The sequence below is a fragment of the Paralichthys olivaceus genome, chromosome 12, assembly GCF_024713975.1.
Source record: "Paralichthys olivaceus isolate ysfri-2021 chromosome 12, ASM2471397v2, whole genome shotgun sequence".
Classification (NCBI taxonomy): domain Eukaryota; kingdom Metazoa; phylum Chordata; class Actinopteri; order Pleuronectiformes; family Paralichthyidae; genus Paralichthys; species Paralichthys olivaceus.
This window is the reverse complement of record NC_091104.1, coordinates 21697345-21714497: the sequence shown is the minus strand read 5'-3', so window position 1 is coordinate 21714497 and position 17153 is coordinate 21697345. Positions and strand designations below refer to the sequence as shown.

At 40.4% G+C, this 17153-nt stretch overlaps 1 protein-coding gene across 4 annotated transcripts in view; it reads left to right on the top strand.

The window, feature by feature from the left end:
• Positions 1-17153, top strand: part of sobpa (sine oculis binding protein homolog (Drosophila) a) — a 43546-nt gene that overhangs the window by 2761 nt on the left and 23632 nt on the right. For 2 of the 4 annotated variants that reach the window (XM_069535854.1, XM_069535852.1), the window contains exons 2-5: positions 8621-8741; positions 9685-9894; positions 13786-13937; positions 16268-16291. In XM_069535854.1, coding sequence (XP_069391955.1) covers positions 8621-8741; positions 9685-9894; positions 13786-13937; positions 16268-16291 — 507 coding nt within the window. The remainder of the gene's footprint in view (positions 1-8620; positions 8742-9684; positions 9895-13785; positions 13938-16267; positions 16292-17153) is intronic. The other 2 variants (XM_020084660.2, XM_069535853.1) reach the window with 1 other exon arrangement.

Sequence of the window (17153 nt, the reverse complement as noted above, 5' to 3'; positions counted from 1 at the left end):
TGAATGGAGCAGCAGATGTGGATACGGTGTCGAAACCTGCCAAGTATTACACTTAGATACAAAGCCAAGTGTAAATCTGGAGCCAGGATTATGGCCATCAGAGTCCCTGTTAATTAACACTATATGCCATTTGTTGTACGCTGGCCTTCCCAGAATAAGCAGCAAGTGAATTTTAATGTAATATATTTAATTTATTAAGTCCTCAGACTAATCTGAAGTGTTCAGAACAAAGACACTCAGTTTGTTCTCTTCTTTAGATTCTTTCAGTCTCAATATTTCACTCCAAGACCAGAGGAAAAAACTCTAAGGCAGAGCCACAATGTGCCCTTGTTGTGAGGGATCATGGTCTGAAAAAACAGCAGTCCGACAGTGTTTCCTTCATCTGGCTGCTTAATGTGTGCCACGGTAAAATAAGCCCCGGTGAGTAATCAAGGAGAAGAAGGAGGAGCGGGTATACGGAGGGGATAGGAGACGCTGCTGGAGAGTGGGGTAAAAAACAGGGGAGAAAGGAATGTATACAGCGCTGGGCTGGCTAAGCTGTAAAAACTGTAACCTGAGTGTCTCTGCTGGATCAGATATCAAGGAAAGTAGGGGGAAATGAAAGCAGAGGAGAGGGAAAGGCAGAGGAGGAGAGAGGGAGCGAGGGAGTGGAAAAGTGGAGTAGGAGGAGGAAAAGGGAAACTTGGCGTGTGGATTCGGGAATTTTATCACGGTGTACTGTGACCTGCTCTGGTTTCTATCCGCAAGGTATCCAGTTCCCACCATCGTCATTACCACAAATCCTACCGGCCGTGTCTGGGTCTTAGTGGAGGGAAACAAGAGGGAGACTGTGGACAAACAGGATTTTCTATGTATTTTTTTCATTATCTCCTGGCAGTGAAGAGCAGTACATTATGATTACAGTCCACTAAACTACTAATTATCCTCCAAATTTAAACGTAAACTTGCTGGAGGACCCAAGCCTCTGTAAAACCACCAGATTGTCTATAAGTGGGCTCTGACTAAAGGGGGGCTGATGTTTTCTTCTTGTCATCATTATATCAGAGGTCTGATCCACAGTGTTCAACATAGGCAGAATTAAGAGCTAATAACTCCAAGGGCCTGAATGTACTGGTTGTTAACTACGCAGTGGCAAGATGGCTGCTTCGCGTATCCTGCGTCCATAGGTGCGTAGGTTGTTCTCGTCCTCAGTACCTAACGTGACACGTCTGCAAGATGCAATACCCACAAGAAAAGCTCGGGGCAGTAGCGGGTCCTTGACAGAGTCAGGGATACGTCATCGGTGACGGAGCTGGTGGACAGTTTTGAAGAAAAGCTCTGTGACCATGTCTGGACTTACCCACATTTGTATGATGTGTCAATGCATTTTCTGTCTTGATCGTGACATCAGCCAAATGCTAATCTCCTTGAGTGTCGCCATCTTTGTTTTTGTGTTCCACAAAGTGGCAGAGAAAGATTGGTTGGCTCATTGGAGTTCTGTGGTGTGCCCTCTACAGGAATCCTCCAGTAACATGCGTAGTACCTAAGCAAGTATGTGAACAATAACGTTCATGACGCAGCCTGGTGCCTTGGCTTAAATGTATTATTTATACCAGTGACACAAGGGGCGGTCACAATATAGGAAACACCTTTCAGCAAATTGCGATCCTGCGCTCCAGTGCAGCATCTAAAATGACCATGAGGCTGAGTCACTCTTATGGTGTCATTAATGTAGGTGGTATTTTATTGTGTTAGATTCTTCTGGATAAAAGTGCATCAACAGTAATAAAGTGGCCATTCTGTGTTAGATGTGGTAAAACTATGTCTGCTGCTCAAGGTGGAAAGTAGGCGGATCAGCATCTGCTTTAAACCCTTATGATAATTAAACTTGTATTAGGTGGAGCCAGAGTCCTCAGTTTTATTTTTTACTGTGGTACGGAGTTGTGTAAATGTTGAACAAAACTGAGTTGTGATTTGGGCAGAAAGGTTAAAAAGGTTTTTTTTTAAATGCAGCAAGTGCTGTTTAAAGGAAACATACTATTCTCATATTCATGTTAATAATTGTAATTAAGGTTATTACTTGAAAAGGTTTAAATGCTCTCAGCTCAGAAAACACATCACTTTCCTCTCACTGTCCATTGCTGCAGCTCCTCTTTTCAGTCTCTGTCTGAAACACTTGGTTTTTGGCTCCTTTCTCTTTAAGGCCCTCCTCCTAATTAAACCCAGTCTGCTCTGATTGGCCAGCTGGCCCACTCTGTTGTGATTGGTAGCTGCTTCCAATGCATGTCGAAAATTTCCACCTCCACCCTCACTTTAATTTGTTAGGGGCGTGTCAGACTGTCTGCGAAGTGATTATGCAAATGTCAGTCGTTGTGACATCACGATAACCCGGAAGTGTCGGGCGGATTTTAAAATGTTTTTTTATGGGGGTAGAGGAACTCCCTTTTCTGCAGACTTTGGGTTTTATAACTTTGCAAAACTTTTACATCACCAAAGACCTACAACACACTAGAGGAAAGAAAAATGGAAAAAAGCACAATGTTGCTTAAAAATGTACCAATGATAGCGGACATATATTTAAAAACATCCATCATTTATCCTGTGTTGCAGGATAGGGATGCTCTCACAACAAAACCATTCACTGTGCTGAATTGAGCGAGAGTACTTTTATTTTTTTTATTCAAATTGTAAAATGCTTTTATCGCAACATTTAATACTGATTTCCAATTCTTGATTCTGAACCTATTGATTAGCAAGTGGTCAAGTTAATTTAATCTGCTACTTCTTTGTTGTCCCAGTCTTATTGGATGGGGAAAATAATGTGGTGGTGGTGTTTCCTGTGATTGGAACATTGTTGTTACAAGAGTTTCTGACCAGTTTATTCTAAAGTTGATGTAAGAGCAGAACCTATGAGTCACATTAAGGGAAACAGATGTTCTCAATGAATTTCATTAGATTTAAATATTAGTGTTTTTGACCAAGTAAATGAGCCAAATAAATGTCTTGATTTTGTAGGATTTATTCTCTGGGGACCATGATTATCCTCTTCCAGTTTTATGGAAATGCAGCTAGTTGTCATAGAAGATCAGGAAGGGGCAACCAAATCCTTCTGAATCATCCTCTGGGGACCATGATTATTCATGAGTAATTGTTCACATATTGTGCTTTGGACCAATGTCTTGTACAGAGTGTAAAAACAGACACGCTAAGTGATCCCACCATTCCAGGGCCGTGCAGTTTAGCAAAGGTTTCTTGTTTTCTAACTAAATATATAAAACATCTTAGTTTGGCTTAACTCTGCTTTCAGATTTGTTCTGTTGCAGACTCTTAAAAGTTGCTGAAATGAATAAATCTGACAAACAGAGATCTTGATTAAAAAACCTTTACATCCAGTGTAAAGTATAGACATCTGTAGCTGCCTCTGTGTCTCCGCAACTCTTCCTCCTCTGCTCAGCCGAAGCCAAAGTTGGTGCCGCTGCTTTGATGAGCCGCCAGCCAGGATTAGATTCCCCTCTTAATAATACTCCCACTTTCTCAAAGTAGTAGGGTGACACAGAGGACAGCACGGTAGGAAGGAAAACGGAGACACAGAGAGATGCTGTGTTTTTGTCTCCATGATCTGATTATTTTACAGCTACATCCGTTTTACTCAGGATGGGTTATGCTCCAACTCATTCGTTCAAAGGGAGGATTTTCTCCGCGGTGATTTTTTCTTCTCAAGGTTTCATCCTTGCAGTCGGACTAATTGCTGCAGTGGTGCTTGCCAGTGGGTGAACTTTGAGTGTGTCAGCACCCTTTCTGGCTGGTTTGTTTCGTATTGACACTATTGCACTTAAATGGGACGCACAGCAAGTGTGTTTGAAAAACTACAGAGAAATTTCAGCTTCTTTAATTAAAAGTCGTACGTTCTCGTTAATATCATCAGATTATTAAAAATTTTTTCAAAACCATTAAAGAGGAGTCTCTCCCAGGATTCAGAGTGTAAAGCTTAATAGAAACATCTGGGTGACCTGATGGCTCAGTGTTTACATTATATGTCTTGAGAAGCAGGTCCCTATTTGACTGCTAAATGCATGGACAGATTTCATTCAATTCAATTTTATTTTATTTGTACAGCGCCAAATCATATTATCAATATCTCAAGCCACTTTATATAGAAGGCCAAGGCCTTAAAAATTTGAGAGAATCCCAACAGTTCCCACAATGAGCAGCACTTCGGTGACTGTGGAGAGAAAAAACTTCCTCCTTCATGCAGCTCTCATCCACGCTCAACCAATTTCCTGGTTCTCTTTCACAGTGTCTATGGAAATGAATGTCTTTAAACAGATTCTTCATGTGAATATACAGCATCTGTAGGTGAGGGACAAGATTTTGGGTCGGGAATCCTTTTGGTGTCCGTTTCAGGCTTTGATTGGATGCATGTAAACGGTCCATGTGGAGAACAAAAAAACATTAACGATATAAACATAGAATGCCTCAAAAATATACAAAAACATTGTCAAACCAAGGGACTCTTTAATGAATTCAATTCACCTGCATATTGTCTGTGAAATGTCGGGAGAATAACCCTGGAAACATGCACATTCCAAAAGGAAAGGACATTTACAGCACATGAATACATTTGTTGGCTATTTCAGTTACAACTCAGGCTGATGCCATATGCCACAAAAAAAAGTGCTCATGTGGTGTCTCCAAGGTTGTGTATATAGCTGTCAGAGCCCGACTTTAGCTCCGCTCAGGAAGTGGTACTAAATCTGACTTCCAGGAGCCTCGAGGCAGCGCGAGCTCTGCTGTCACTCATCGCCGTTCAAGCAGAAGTGTGGTTACATCTGCAAGCACGAGCTGTCCTGATTAACAGCCGTCACTGCTTTACCGCCATGTTTAAAGACCTCTGTGACAACAAAAGCTGAGAATGTAATTGTTTGGATTAGACTTAAATTGCTGTTTGATACTGCTCCAAATCCAGCCAATGGTTGGATGCTGACACTGAAAAACCTTGAAGTGTGCACACACGTAAACGCTCCTGCAGGTGATGTACGTGCATGCGTGATTTTCTGATCACAACACAGTGCTTTGGCTGCATCCGTCACTGATTTGAACCCTGCACTGTGTCAACCCATTGACCAACCCCACCACAGTGGTATTTTCTAACAGACGGATCAATAACTCCTGTCATTCTTCATTAATGTCTTCTTCCCAACATGTAGACCAAGTCCTTCCTCTACCTATGGCACATTCACTTCAGTACAGAATAGCAGAAACTACGTGTTCTGTATGTGTGACGCAAAAGTGAGACAAAACTGATCCGAGAGCAGCGCTACTACTGTGAGATACGAATAAAGCACATCATGAATTCCTGTCTAAAACGCTTAGAAATGTGCTGATGATGCAGGAGATGATGCCTCTGTCACTCCTATACTGGGCCACAGTGTCTCTCATATGCAAAGAGATACTTCTGCCTCTGTGTGTCAATGTGTGTGTGTGTGCGTGTGTGTGTGTGTGTCCTTTTCAATAATACCACTGTAAGCAATATCCGAGCTGCACTTTGTGTTGGTCCTCTCTTAATTAAATTTGTATCAAGCGGTTGAATGGACTGACCTGTTGTCTGCAGGAGGTGCACACACACACAAACCACACACACGCACGCACGCACGCACGCACGCACACACACATACACACACACACACACACACACAGGCTCCATGGTCAGTGTGATCTTGTGTGTGTGTGTGTCATGAGCCATTCAAACCATTTCATTTTTAGATAACTATATTTATTGAGAAAATCCACCTTGTACATTTCCTGGCCCAAAATTAAATTATGGTTTCAGATATGGTCACTTCCTCATTAATCAGTACCTCCACCCTGCCTCCAGCAGTCAATGAAGAGCTTTCAGAGAAATCTCAACTGACCCAAGTGACAACTTTATTTTCCTGTCTCATCATCTCAGTGTAAAACAGCACAGACCAGCTTTGTCAGTAAACATGAACGTGTGGCGTGCTGATGCCACATCACCTAACATGATTGAGGGCCTTTGCTTTATCACAGGTTACTCTAGACTCCCCAGCATCTTTGCTTTGCGTAACATCTGCAGTGGGGGCATGTGGGATTGTTTTGCAATGACATTGTTCAGGTTCTGGATTTGCCTCTTGCATTTTTATTACTGAATGTAGCAGGGGCAGATCCAGGAGGAAACTTGCCCCAGCTGAAATCTGATTTGTCCCTGAGGTGCCCCCTGTCCTGTCACTTACTAACAATACTGACAATTAATATGTAAAAAGTAAATTCAAAACATGTGACTTGGCTCAAAGCTTTAGAGGTAATAGTAAATAAGGAGTGACTTAAATTTACACTGTACTGAATTGGTAATTGTGCATGGATGTTGGGCATATTATTGTGCCCTCTGTGTAAATTGTGGCCCCTTTATGGCCCCTGATTCCACCACTGGAATGTTGTGCAGAATTGATGACTGAGATGTATATACATGTCTGTGTTTGCATGAGTCAGATGTGCTGGGTGGCACTGAACCACTCCAACACGATCACTCTGGCTCTAACTTATCGACAGGAGCTGCTTGTAATTGACACTGAAACTGGCTGATTTAGTGAATGATGGCTGCTGCCATGATGACGTAATGTACAGAATGAAGTGGAACTGGCTGTAAAATGAATTGTGAACCTCCAGGGCTGGGGACTGTACTGTACATTGTGTCTGTCCTTTCAAACATGTAATATGGCTCTACAAGCTGTTGTCATATGCTAATTGACCGGCACGTCCCAGATCTAAAGACCTAAAGCTATCAGTCCAAATTTAATTTTGAAGGGAGAAACAAAACACAATGTATCTAAAAAAATGACCAACTGAACTGTTACTATTATCTATAGCTCACAGCCAAATATATAGCTGAAACAACAAAGTATAAGGTTCAGTGAGTAGATGCCTCTGGGACTGTTCCTGCTGAGGAGCGTGTGGTGATGATGAGCTGCATGCATTTACAGTACGGTTTTGTTTTGAGTTCAATGTTTATTGACTGTGTTATGGAGGAAATACTTTTATGTTTCACCTGCATAGATTTATATTCATTAACTATCTGCAGAGCTGGTGCTTTGCTTGTGCTGCTACTGCAAAGGTCGGTGCGGGTGGAAGACTTTATAGTGGATCATGATATTTGCTAGATTGACAAGTGGAAGCTGTAAAACGTACAGCCTTCATTAGTGTTTCTACTGTGTTTTGATTGATTCACACTTGTGATTTATTATATATATATGAATGTAAAGCCAGGAGGTGGAGCTCAGTATAGAAATATCTGTTTTTACGTAGGATGCACGGCCAAGAAAAATAACCTTCCATAAAACCAACACTTGTTTAACTTTTTCTTTCTAGAGATTAAACAAACTCAAACGTGTGTTTATTAGAAAGCATTTCGGAGGTGTGGGCAAGTCTTCCCTCCACCAGGTTTTGTGATAATCCGTGCTGTAGTTTTTGCTTATCCTGCAAACAAACAAACACAAGCAGAAGAAAACATAACTTCATTGGCGGAGGTAATAAACAGTGGCCCATCCGTGGGTCAGTCATGCTTTACATAGTTCGAATTCACAGAAACTTCAAATTCAAGTGGAGATCCCACAGTTTCCAAATATGTCAGTCTGAACTTAATGGAACAAATTTAAAATAATGCTCAGTACTAGAATGAAATAGGTTTGGCCTGACGACCTTTAACCTACACAAACCATACATAGGGGTTTACACATATTGTTATCTTTCAGTTGCCAATGGGAAATGAACTATACAATAAAACTATACTACAAAAAAATTCAATATATCTGAATTGTGCAATATATATATGTAGTACAATCTGTGGCATGTGGTTGTTAAGATCCTCAGCTTCAGATGAAATGAATCAATGAATGAGTGAATCCCCATGGTCCATTTAACCCCTGTGCCATGCTGTGGATGCACTGGCAACATTTCCAACCCGCAGAGTTGTTAGAAAAGAACAAAGCTTTAAATGATCAGTAAAAGCAGCAGAAACACAGGACTCTAACCCTCACCCCTGCTGTTACTGTGATAACTTTTCTAGTTAGTGTGCTGTAGTTAGTGTTCTGTGATAGGGTTCCCCATTCTCTTTATTACATAAGATCATCCGCTCTTATTGTGAAATGATAGGGGCCATTAGTTTGGCTGGATGCACACTGGAGACAACCTGCAGTTTAAACCTACATTATGGTTTTCTCTAGGCAAAGTTTTATGTTTTGAGTGTGAGTCACAAAATCTCTGCCTAATTAGTTGAAGAAAGAAAAAAAAGTCAAGGTCCCAGGGGTGGTGTGTAAAGTTTAGGTGTCAGGAAAAGCACCATGCATGCACCAAAATAATGATTGTCCCTTCCTTCCTTCATTCATAAAATAAGATAATCCTTTATTATTCCCACTGTGGGGAAATGTGCTGTGTTACAGAAGCAAAGAGGCCAGGCAAAAAAAGTGAGATGGGGTGAACATGCAATATAAATGCAATTAAATATACAAATTTATAAGAATAGAATTGAAGTATACAGCCAGCACAGTATATATATGGTGTCAGCAGCATATTAAAGGTTGTTTACTCCCTATTTGAGAACCTCACCTGTCAACTGTTTGTGTTACAGAGTTTTGCAGAGAACACCATGAATGAGCTGCTGGGCTGGTACGGCTACGACAAGGTGGAGCTGAGAGACTCTGACAACCTGGACATAGGGGACACACCCCAACACATCTCTGTCCTCAGAGGTATGAGACTCCATCATACCGTTTATTTATAAGCACCGTACATTTACTTGAGTGCATGTATTTTGGTTGGCATGTTTCATCGTCCATCAGCTGTTCTTACGCTGGATAAAAGGTTTAAGACAAGTGCTTGTGAAAATCATGGCTAATTATGTGATTATGTTGGCGCATGACTGTGAGACCTATTTGTGATAGTTTTAAAGCCCATGGACACACAGTTTCTGAATATTGAGTCCATAGGTTGTTTTCCTATATTGTATATATTTGTTTGCGTAGGTTTAAGTTTACTTCTCCTGCAGGAAGTATACAATTGGTACATCAGAGCTTTTCCACAGCAGCAAGAACAGCAATGTGGAGTTCTTGGAGATTAAACAAAAACATTAAAGTTGCTACCTTATGACCAAAACAATGAGCTGAAAGATGCTAAAATACTCTGTTGACCTGAAGACAACTTGCCACATTCTTTTTCCCAACCCGATTGAGCCCATCAGAAAACGAACCAAGGCTGATCCAAACCTGATTTGTTTTTTGTGTCCAAACCAAGTAGGTAGTTCAGCCAGTATGACCACACCTGACCTGAACCAGAATATAATTTAAAACCTTTTGTCTGGACCCAGCTCCACCTGTCAGGACACTCAGGTCAGGTGTCCACACTATGAAGGGAACAGAATGCAGAGATTGTTGCTCATTCAATATGAGCAAATCTTTCACATCGCATTTATTTTGGTCCATTATGAAGATAAAATGATTGATTAGTTGATGTTTTCATTGTATTTATTCAATGTCATAGAGGATAGAGACAACAAGAGCTTAAAAATAAAATTTCTATAAACAGACACTTGTGCTTCGAGTGTGAAATGTGAGTCCAATGTGAGTTGCAGTGAGTGAGTGCTGCAGCATCAGTCATTCAGCGATGCTTTATTTTTGCTCAATTTCTCCTGTCTAGAAAACTTGTTGCCAAAAATCCCAGTTTCAGCAGAGAGCAGCGAGGGCTCCCCGGATCGAGCCAACAGCTCCCAGTCTCTGCCAGCCCCCAGGAACGGAGTCACAGATCCCTCCACCACACCGTACACCTCCACGCCCGGCAACAAGGAACATGGCAACCTGCCCATCATAGTCCCCATGATCCCTCCGCCACTGATCAAGCCCCCTGCAGGTAGGGAGCGCCGACACATTCTTTGAAGTGACACAAGCAGGATATTATTTCAAAAATAGGAAAGAAATCACACACGACTGCCAGAGAAGAAACAGCATCAAAATGTATTCAAATATACAAAGCCCACCCTCTACAGGCGGCACATCCAGTTTGTTTGTACATTTGTCTATTTTGAACAAGGCTACATTTTAAATTTCCAAAACAATCAAGGTAAATTTTAGCCTGGTATATTCAGTCCAATATCCAAACACAACACAGCCACTTCCTCGGTTTAAACCCCCAACCAGAAGCTGTTCTCCTGACGGACTGCACCAAAAGTACAAACTTATTTGTTAATTCACCAGCACTTAGCAAGAAAACTGAATGTTTATGCGATGTGAATTGTGTCTGTCTTTGCAAAAGCCTGAAAGCCTCCGTATCAGCCAGGGACAGGCCACTAATGAGCTAGAGCTACCTGCTGTACACCTTGTTCTCCTCCACCTGCCCAAGTGTCAATATTACCCCCATCAACTCTCCAAGGAAATGTCCGCGTTCCTCGGCCAGACAGAGGCTTCATTATCCCCTGCGTCTGCTGTGGCACAGGAGGTTGGTACGCCCAGGCGGAGGGAGCACGCCGCCTTGGCATCGTCCAAGAGGAGTCCCCGCTGGCCCTGCCTAGGCGGGGAAACAGATGGTGTGGTCCTGCTTAGAGCGTAGCACCAACCCGCCACCCGGCCAACACCCCCTTTAACTCGCTGCCTCACCCCCTACCCCCACACATACGCTGAATTATTCATGTGCCCTGCAAAATCCGACAAAGGACCTTTTGAGGTGCAGGTACGGTGCACGATGGTGGTATTTAGTATGGAGGCTGCATAATTGCCAGGTTGTTGGGTTTTTTGCCCCTCATGCAGATGTGAGTGTTTGGAGATGGGCTTGTTACAGGGAGCCAGGATGTGGGAGGGCGGAAACAATTTCCACCTCAAGATGTGTCTTTGTGCAAAAATGTTGAGATATCAAGAAAGATGTTGTGATTTGATGTTAGCCTTGGATCCTGTTTATAACACTGTGGTACATATGTTATTCCAGCACAAACTCTGATCCACCTACTCAGTCAGCTCAGAGTGAAACTATTTTCTGTTATCACTGCAGTGGGCAGCAGTCCAGACACTCACACAAAGCTGGAGAGACTATAGGAATGAGACAGAGAGAAAAGGAGAAGAGAGACATAAAATATGCATGTTGGGTCCACTGTGCTGTCTTTAGGCCTCCAGGGAGTTATTCCCTTAATTATGAGTTAGTCTTTACTTAAAATCTGATGGCCCTGTAGATCCATTAAGCTCACTAAGAGGTGAAAAGCACGGCCAACGATGCAAGCGGGGGTGAAAGACTAATGGGCCTCTGTTTTCTTTCACCCTCACACCCGCACAGTCATAATGTGATAATTGGGAGATACAGGAGGGATCTCTGTGAATGTCTCTCATTGCAACAGCGGCGCCACTAAAAGCCAGCAGCCACAGTTTACCACAAAACAGGCATTTCACTGCCACTGAGTGTCTGTTGGCAACCCTGACCACACAGCACCACTGCAGCTACATACCCTCAAATCCAAAGGTTAAGATATCATATGACAATTCTTCAGTAAAATTTCAAAAACCAAGGAGACCTATATTATATATTTCAATAACTTGTGTACATTATCCACAATGTTTCAAGCAGTGTTCAAATAATATATATATATATATATATATATATATATATATATATATATATATATATATATATATATATAACGTATAGGTACGTGTTGAGATCAGCTGTAGATTTACTTAGACATTTTGTAGGGGTAACTGTAAATCTTAAGAACTATAGAAATGTGGTTATACACATTTTGAACTGCAAATTCATTATCACCTTACAGTCACTCTCCCTCAAACTTCTTACATTTCTACAAAGCAGTATTAACTATGAAATAAACATAAAAATGCATATCAACTGAAGATATATAAAAATCCAAGAGATGGATGACATGAATTTATTGACAACCTATTACATTCCACCTTGACTGCCAGAGCTCTGCTGCAAAATGCCTTAACACATGCACACCCACAAACATAAATACCAAATAATACTGACTGCAACATGTAAACAGTAAAGAGCCTCGCAACATCATCAACTGAAATCAAATGAATAACAGATATAAAAAAACTCACAACAAACATTAAAGGCTTAATAAAAGCAAACCAGAGCTGCAGCCATTTTACCCAACAGCACTTTTCATTTTTGCAGGGTGTTTTGTGGATTTATGAGAATGAAAGCTGTATATTTAAATATATTGTGTGTAAAACTGTTGAAAATAACCAACAGCCACTGTGTATACTCTCACATCAAGTTCTGTATTGTTGTTACACTGTGTAAAACTCCATACTTTTTTATTTCACATTATTTTATTTATTTCCCATTTATTATTTACTTTCTGTCTAAGCTTGACACTGAAACAGTATAAAATCATCAGAAAATGTATTGTATCATGTACAACACTATAACAATATTATTAATAGCTCTAATCTTTACAATGTGATTGAGGAGATACTTTATGTGAAGTCCACTGTTTTTGATGTGTTACTCAGTTACTGTCCTCGTGGCCTTCTGGGTAATTTTTTAAAATATATTTACTTATTTCTGGTTCTCTTCCCTCATGTTTTTTTGATTTCCTTTTCTTCCTTCCACCGTTCTGCCCTCAGAGTGCCCTCATCATGAATAATTTGGGAATAAGAAAGAGAAGGACAAGTAACAAAATGGACTGTGGTTTCAGTCTTTGTGTCTGTGTAGAGTTTCCTTCACATCGGGTCAGTTCATGTCAGAGTTGTTGGCCATGGAGGACTGTTTGTCACTTCTCTTAACCTCAATGTAATTTTATCAAATTTACTCAAATGTGTTGTTCTTTGAAACAACCCTGGACACTGGACACTGTCTTTGGCACAAACACAAACCATGAGAACTATTTCAATTCTGTGTGACACCAACATGGGCTGCACATCGGCATCGTACCTTCATATCCAGGATCAGCAGTCTACATCGTGGCTGCGGCCACATCATGGATCATGTATTGTAATCGTGGATCATATTGTGGTGGCAGCTGATCGTGGATTATGATTACAACTAGATTGCCTAGATATACAATATATTGGCAACACCTCTATCATTACAACTGTCAATACTGCTCTCTTCACCTCTGTCAGACACGTTCTTTTGTATAAGACGTTATGTTAGACACACTCTGCTCTTTAATGTTGTAAATATGGTTATTTTGTTGACTTGCCCTGTTTTACAAGATATCTGTTTCACTTCTATCTCATCCTGGAAGAGGAATCCCTCACTTATTAGTCTCTCAATTCAATTCAGCTTTATTTGTATATGTTTTTTTCCTGCTAAAACGTTTTTTTGGTAGTTTTCCCTTGCTCTTGTTGAGGGTTGAGGATGTTACACCTTATCGAATCCTATGAGATAAATCGTGATAAACAAAAAGACATCTTCTCACATCCTAGGCTCATCCAGGTTTTCTTCATATACCCATGACAAGGCTTCATTATAAATTTGTGGCTTGTAAGTTGAGCAGTTTTAACCAGCCCAGTAGCTATAGGTTGAATCAGCGGAGTGATGTTAATGACTTAAGTTCATTAGTTGTTGTATGCTTGTTGTCCACCAATGACCTACACTTGACATACAGTATAACAGACCAAACTAATCTTTGCTAAAGTTTATATTGTTTTCTGAATCTTAGTACCACCACATGTACCTAAAGGGCAACATAAAATAAGAAATGTAGGGGATAATAGTGGTTTGTCCCACATACACTCTACACTTGAGCTCCATCCAAACTCACTTTGACTGTTGGTTGTTTATCTCCAGATGAGGATGCATCCAACATGCAGATCATGTGCGCCTGGTGCCAGAAAGTCGGTGTCAAACGCTACTCTCTGAGCATGGGGAGTGAGCTGAAGAGTTTCTGCAGTGAGAAGTGCTTCGCCGCCTGCCGCAGAGCCTATTTTAAGAGAAACAAGGTAAAATTCCTTCCTCATCATCAGCCGGGCGCTGTGATATAACACCTTGTAGAGACTTTGCATTTCCACCATGTCACATGTCTCTGGCAACCACCTGTGTTCATATTCAGAGAGGCTGAGCGGAGAACCTAAAAATTGGCAACATAGTTAGAGAAGATTCCGTAAAACAAGCTAATTAATTAAAAATGTATCATGATATATTGTAAGTTACCATGAGGTGAACGATCCTTGAGAATTGAATGAATTTGACATGATGCTATTGTCGTAGTGTTTATCCAGAGAAAAGGTTCCAACATTTCAGGGAATAAATTATACTTCTCCATTAAATTGACGTTTTAGACACTAAATAGCTGCGTACTCGCCACTTAACCTTGACGTGCACCTCCTTAGAAATGTAACTACATATCGCAGCAATGCACACTGCAACAACTGTACCTGATCTCAGTCGCCAAACAACCACACAAACTCAGCTCAGTGGTTTTACACACCGTCCTCTGACACATTCTATCTTTTCTTCATAGCAGTAGTTTTGGTAAAAGTTACTTTTTGACATTTATTAGCTCAAACTCCATGATCCACTCAGTTTTTTTTTAATTGCCTCAATTGTTTGAAGTACACACACAGTGGCATAAAAACCTACTGGTGTAATTACAGGGACACAGACAAAACAGTACTTTCACTTAAACCAAGTTAAAGGGTCAGATAAGGAAAATGATGCTGCACTTATGTGTGTGTTCAGGAAGCAGCATAATTAATGGCGTTGGGGAAAAATCTAACCGCAATCTCCAAAGCTCTCATTATGTCATTTTTCACAACACAAACACCAAGAGGAACAGTAGTGTAAGTGTTTTCCTGTTTAAATGAGCAAACTTTCCTAAATTGTAGCTATTTTAAATTGAGGCAACTAAAAAGCTAGTAGAAAGTTATAGTCAAGGTCAGTTAGCTCAGACAACTTTGGTTTGGGACTGTCTGAAGTGTGAGCCAACTAAAACAGTTGTTTTATTTGGACACTTGGCAAATGAGGAAAATGCTCGTTAAGAGCATGATTGGGGGATTGAACCTGGGCTCTTTGAAACAGTATGCTCCTGAACAAAGCTTTTTTTTTTACTTCGCTTTAAACAGCATCAGATTTTAAATTTTTAGTCATACCATCTACTGTATAAAATTTTTGTGGAGGAAAAACATTATGCCTACATACTTTATATGTGCCTACTAACACAATTTCAATGTAGGCTAAAAAAGTCAAAGAAAGTTTTTCAAATCTAGCATACACTGTAAATACATACTACAATACCACGGACTGTATATAAAGATGAACGACTTGTGAGCTCCCAAGAGTGAAGCCAAAGTATCCGTATCACCCCCTGGTGGCTGGCTGCAGTATTGTTAATAATCTCTACTTCCTCCATGTTTGTGGATGAGACATGGACCAAATGAAAAGTATATGTGAAATGAATGTATCCCAAAGATGGTTTCTGTCAATTTAGTTAATTCCTCAAGTGTTCATGCCATAAATATTTGATGCCATAAAAAAACATCATGACTGACAACTTACTCGCGATTGGTTGAGCACATGTTTTGGCGATACTGCAGCTGTACACACGGATTACTATTGCGCAGACTCTGGCTCTAAATTACGTCATTTCCACAAGATGGCAGCGTATATATTCAGGATATTTAGGCTTCATTTCTGGATAGTGGAAGGAAGTGTAGTCGTCCATCTTTATTTACAGTCTACTAGCTACCCTACAATGGTTGCAAACTGGACAAACCTTGATACAAACAAGATAAACCTTTGCTAACTTTGAAACTATGGCCTGTGAGCTAAGATGCTTACATTATTTAAAGAAAAATATGGTTGTTTTAGTTTGCAGCATTCGACAATTACATTTAAAAAGACTAAGAGAGAGTGAAGAAGTTCATTTCCTGTATCTGTTTTATTGTCGAGAGCACAAATTCTGCAACCAGACAATGCTACATCATCTGGTAACCCCTTTATCAATTTGCACTAATATCATATAATTATCCTCGATTCTGACTGAAGGCATCTAGAGGTCTGTTTAAAAATGTCAACTTAAAAAACCCTCTCATTACTTTTTCAGGTTTGACCCGAATACAAAATGCATAATACATAATACATTCATCCAGAATCCATTTAGAAGAAATCGTGGATTTTACTGTAAAAACACCCTCAGGCAATCAACTCCAAAATGTCATGGTCAGCGTGATGCAGTAGAGGCAAGACGGAAAATATCAAAGTTGTTATTGTGTTCTTGTTTCCCCCCCCAGTGACTGTAGTTAAACAATCTCCTTTCTCTCTTGTACCAAAGCTGGGATATGTAAGGAATTACGCTGTGAGTATGATGTGTTTTCCTCTCCTGCTTGTCTGTCCTGAAGTCAGTTATTCATCCAAACATAATCACTTTTCAAGCACTGCACTGGAGCAGGGAGCAGAGAGGGGTGTGCACAGAGTGTGTCTGTTCATTTCAGTCAACGATATCCTATTTCTTTTGTTTTCTGACACTTTTCCCCCAAAGCATGAGAAGCAAGCTGAACTTGTGTCTACTGTACTGTTGCTCATAGTATATGTTTTTCATTTTAGCTCATTTAATTCAATAGCAAGTTTCTAGTTTTCATCGTTCTAAATGTTGAAATGATGATCTGTCTGTTCTCGGAGATGACGAGGAGAGTCTGACACTTAAAACCATTGTGTGACAGAGCTGTAGAGCTTCATATCAGATCAAAACGCAGCGTTTGAACTGGTTTTATTTTGATCTCGGAGCTGCAGAGGAGGTCAAAAGAAGCAGATGCAGGTCTGTAAAATTTGACATGCAGCGGAGTTGACAAGGCAGCTCTGTAGAAATGAAAGGATCAGTGAGGGAGGCTGTAAACATAACATCTAAAGTTAAGCTGCTGTCAATCTGTGAATCCTTCTCTACAATTAAACAGAAATAAAAAGCCGCTCTTATAAAGTTATCTGGAAAGTTAGTATATAAAGAAACTCAGAGTCATTGAAAAGATTTATGTGTTCACACTTGATTTTACGCAGACTATAACATTAGAATTGTCTCTTTAAAGTCTCGTTAACTGTGTGACCCTGAATGACATTTTTATGTTAGTGGAGCCAGAATATATTTTGACAGTATTTAAAGTACACAGAGGTGTGGTGAGAAAAGTGTCTGAAAAAATAGCCCTTTATAAAATGTTTAAATATTC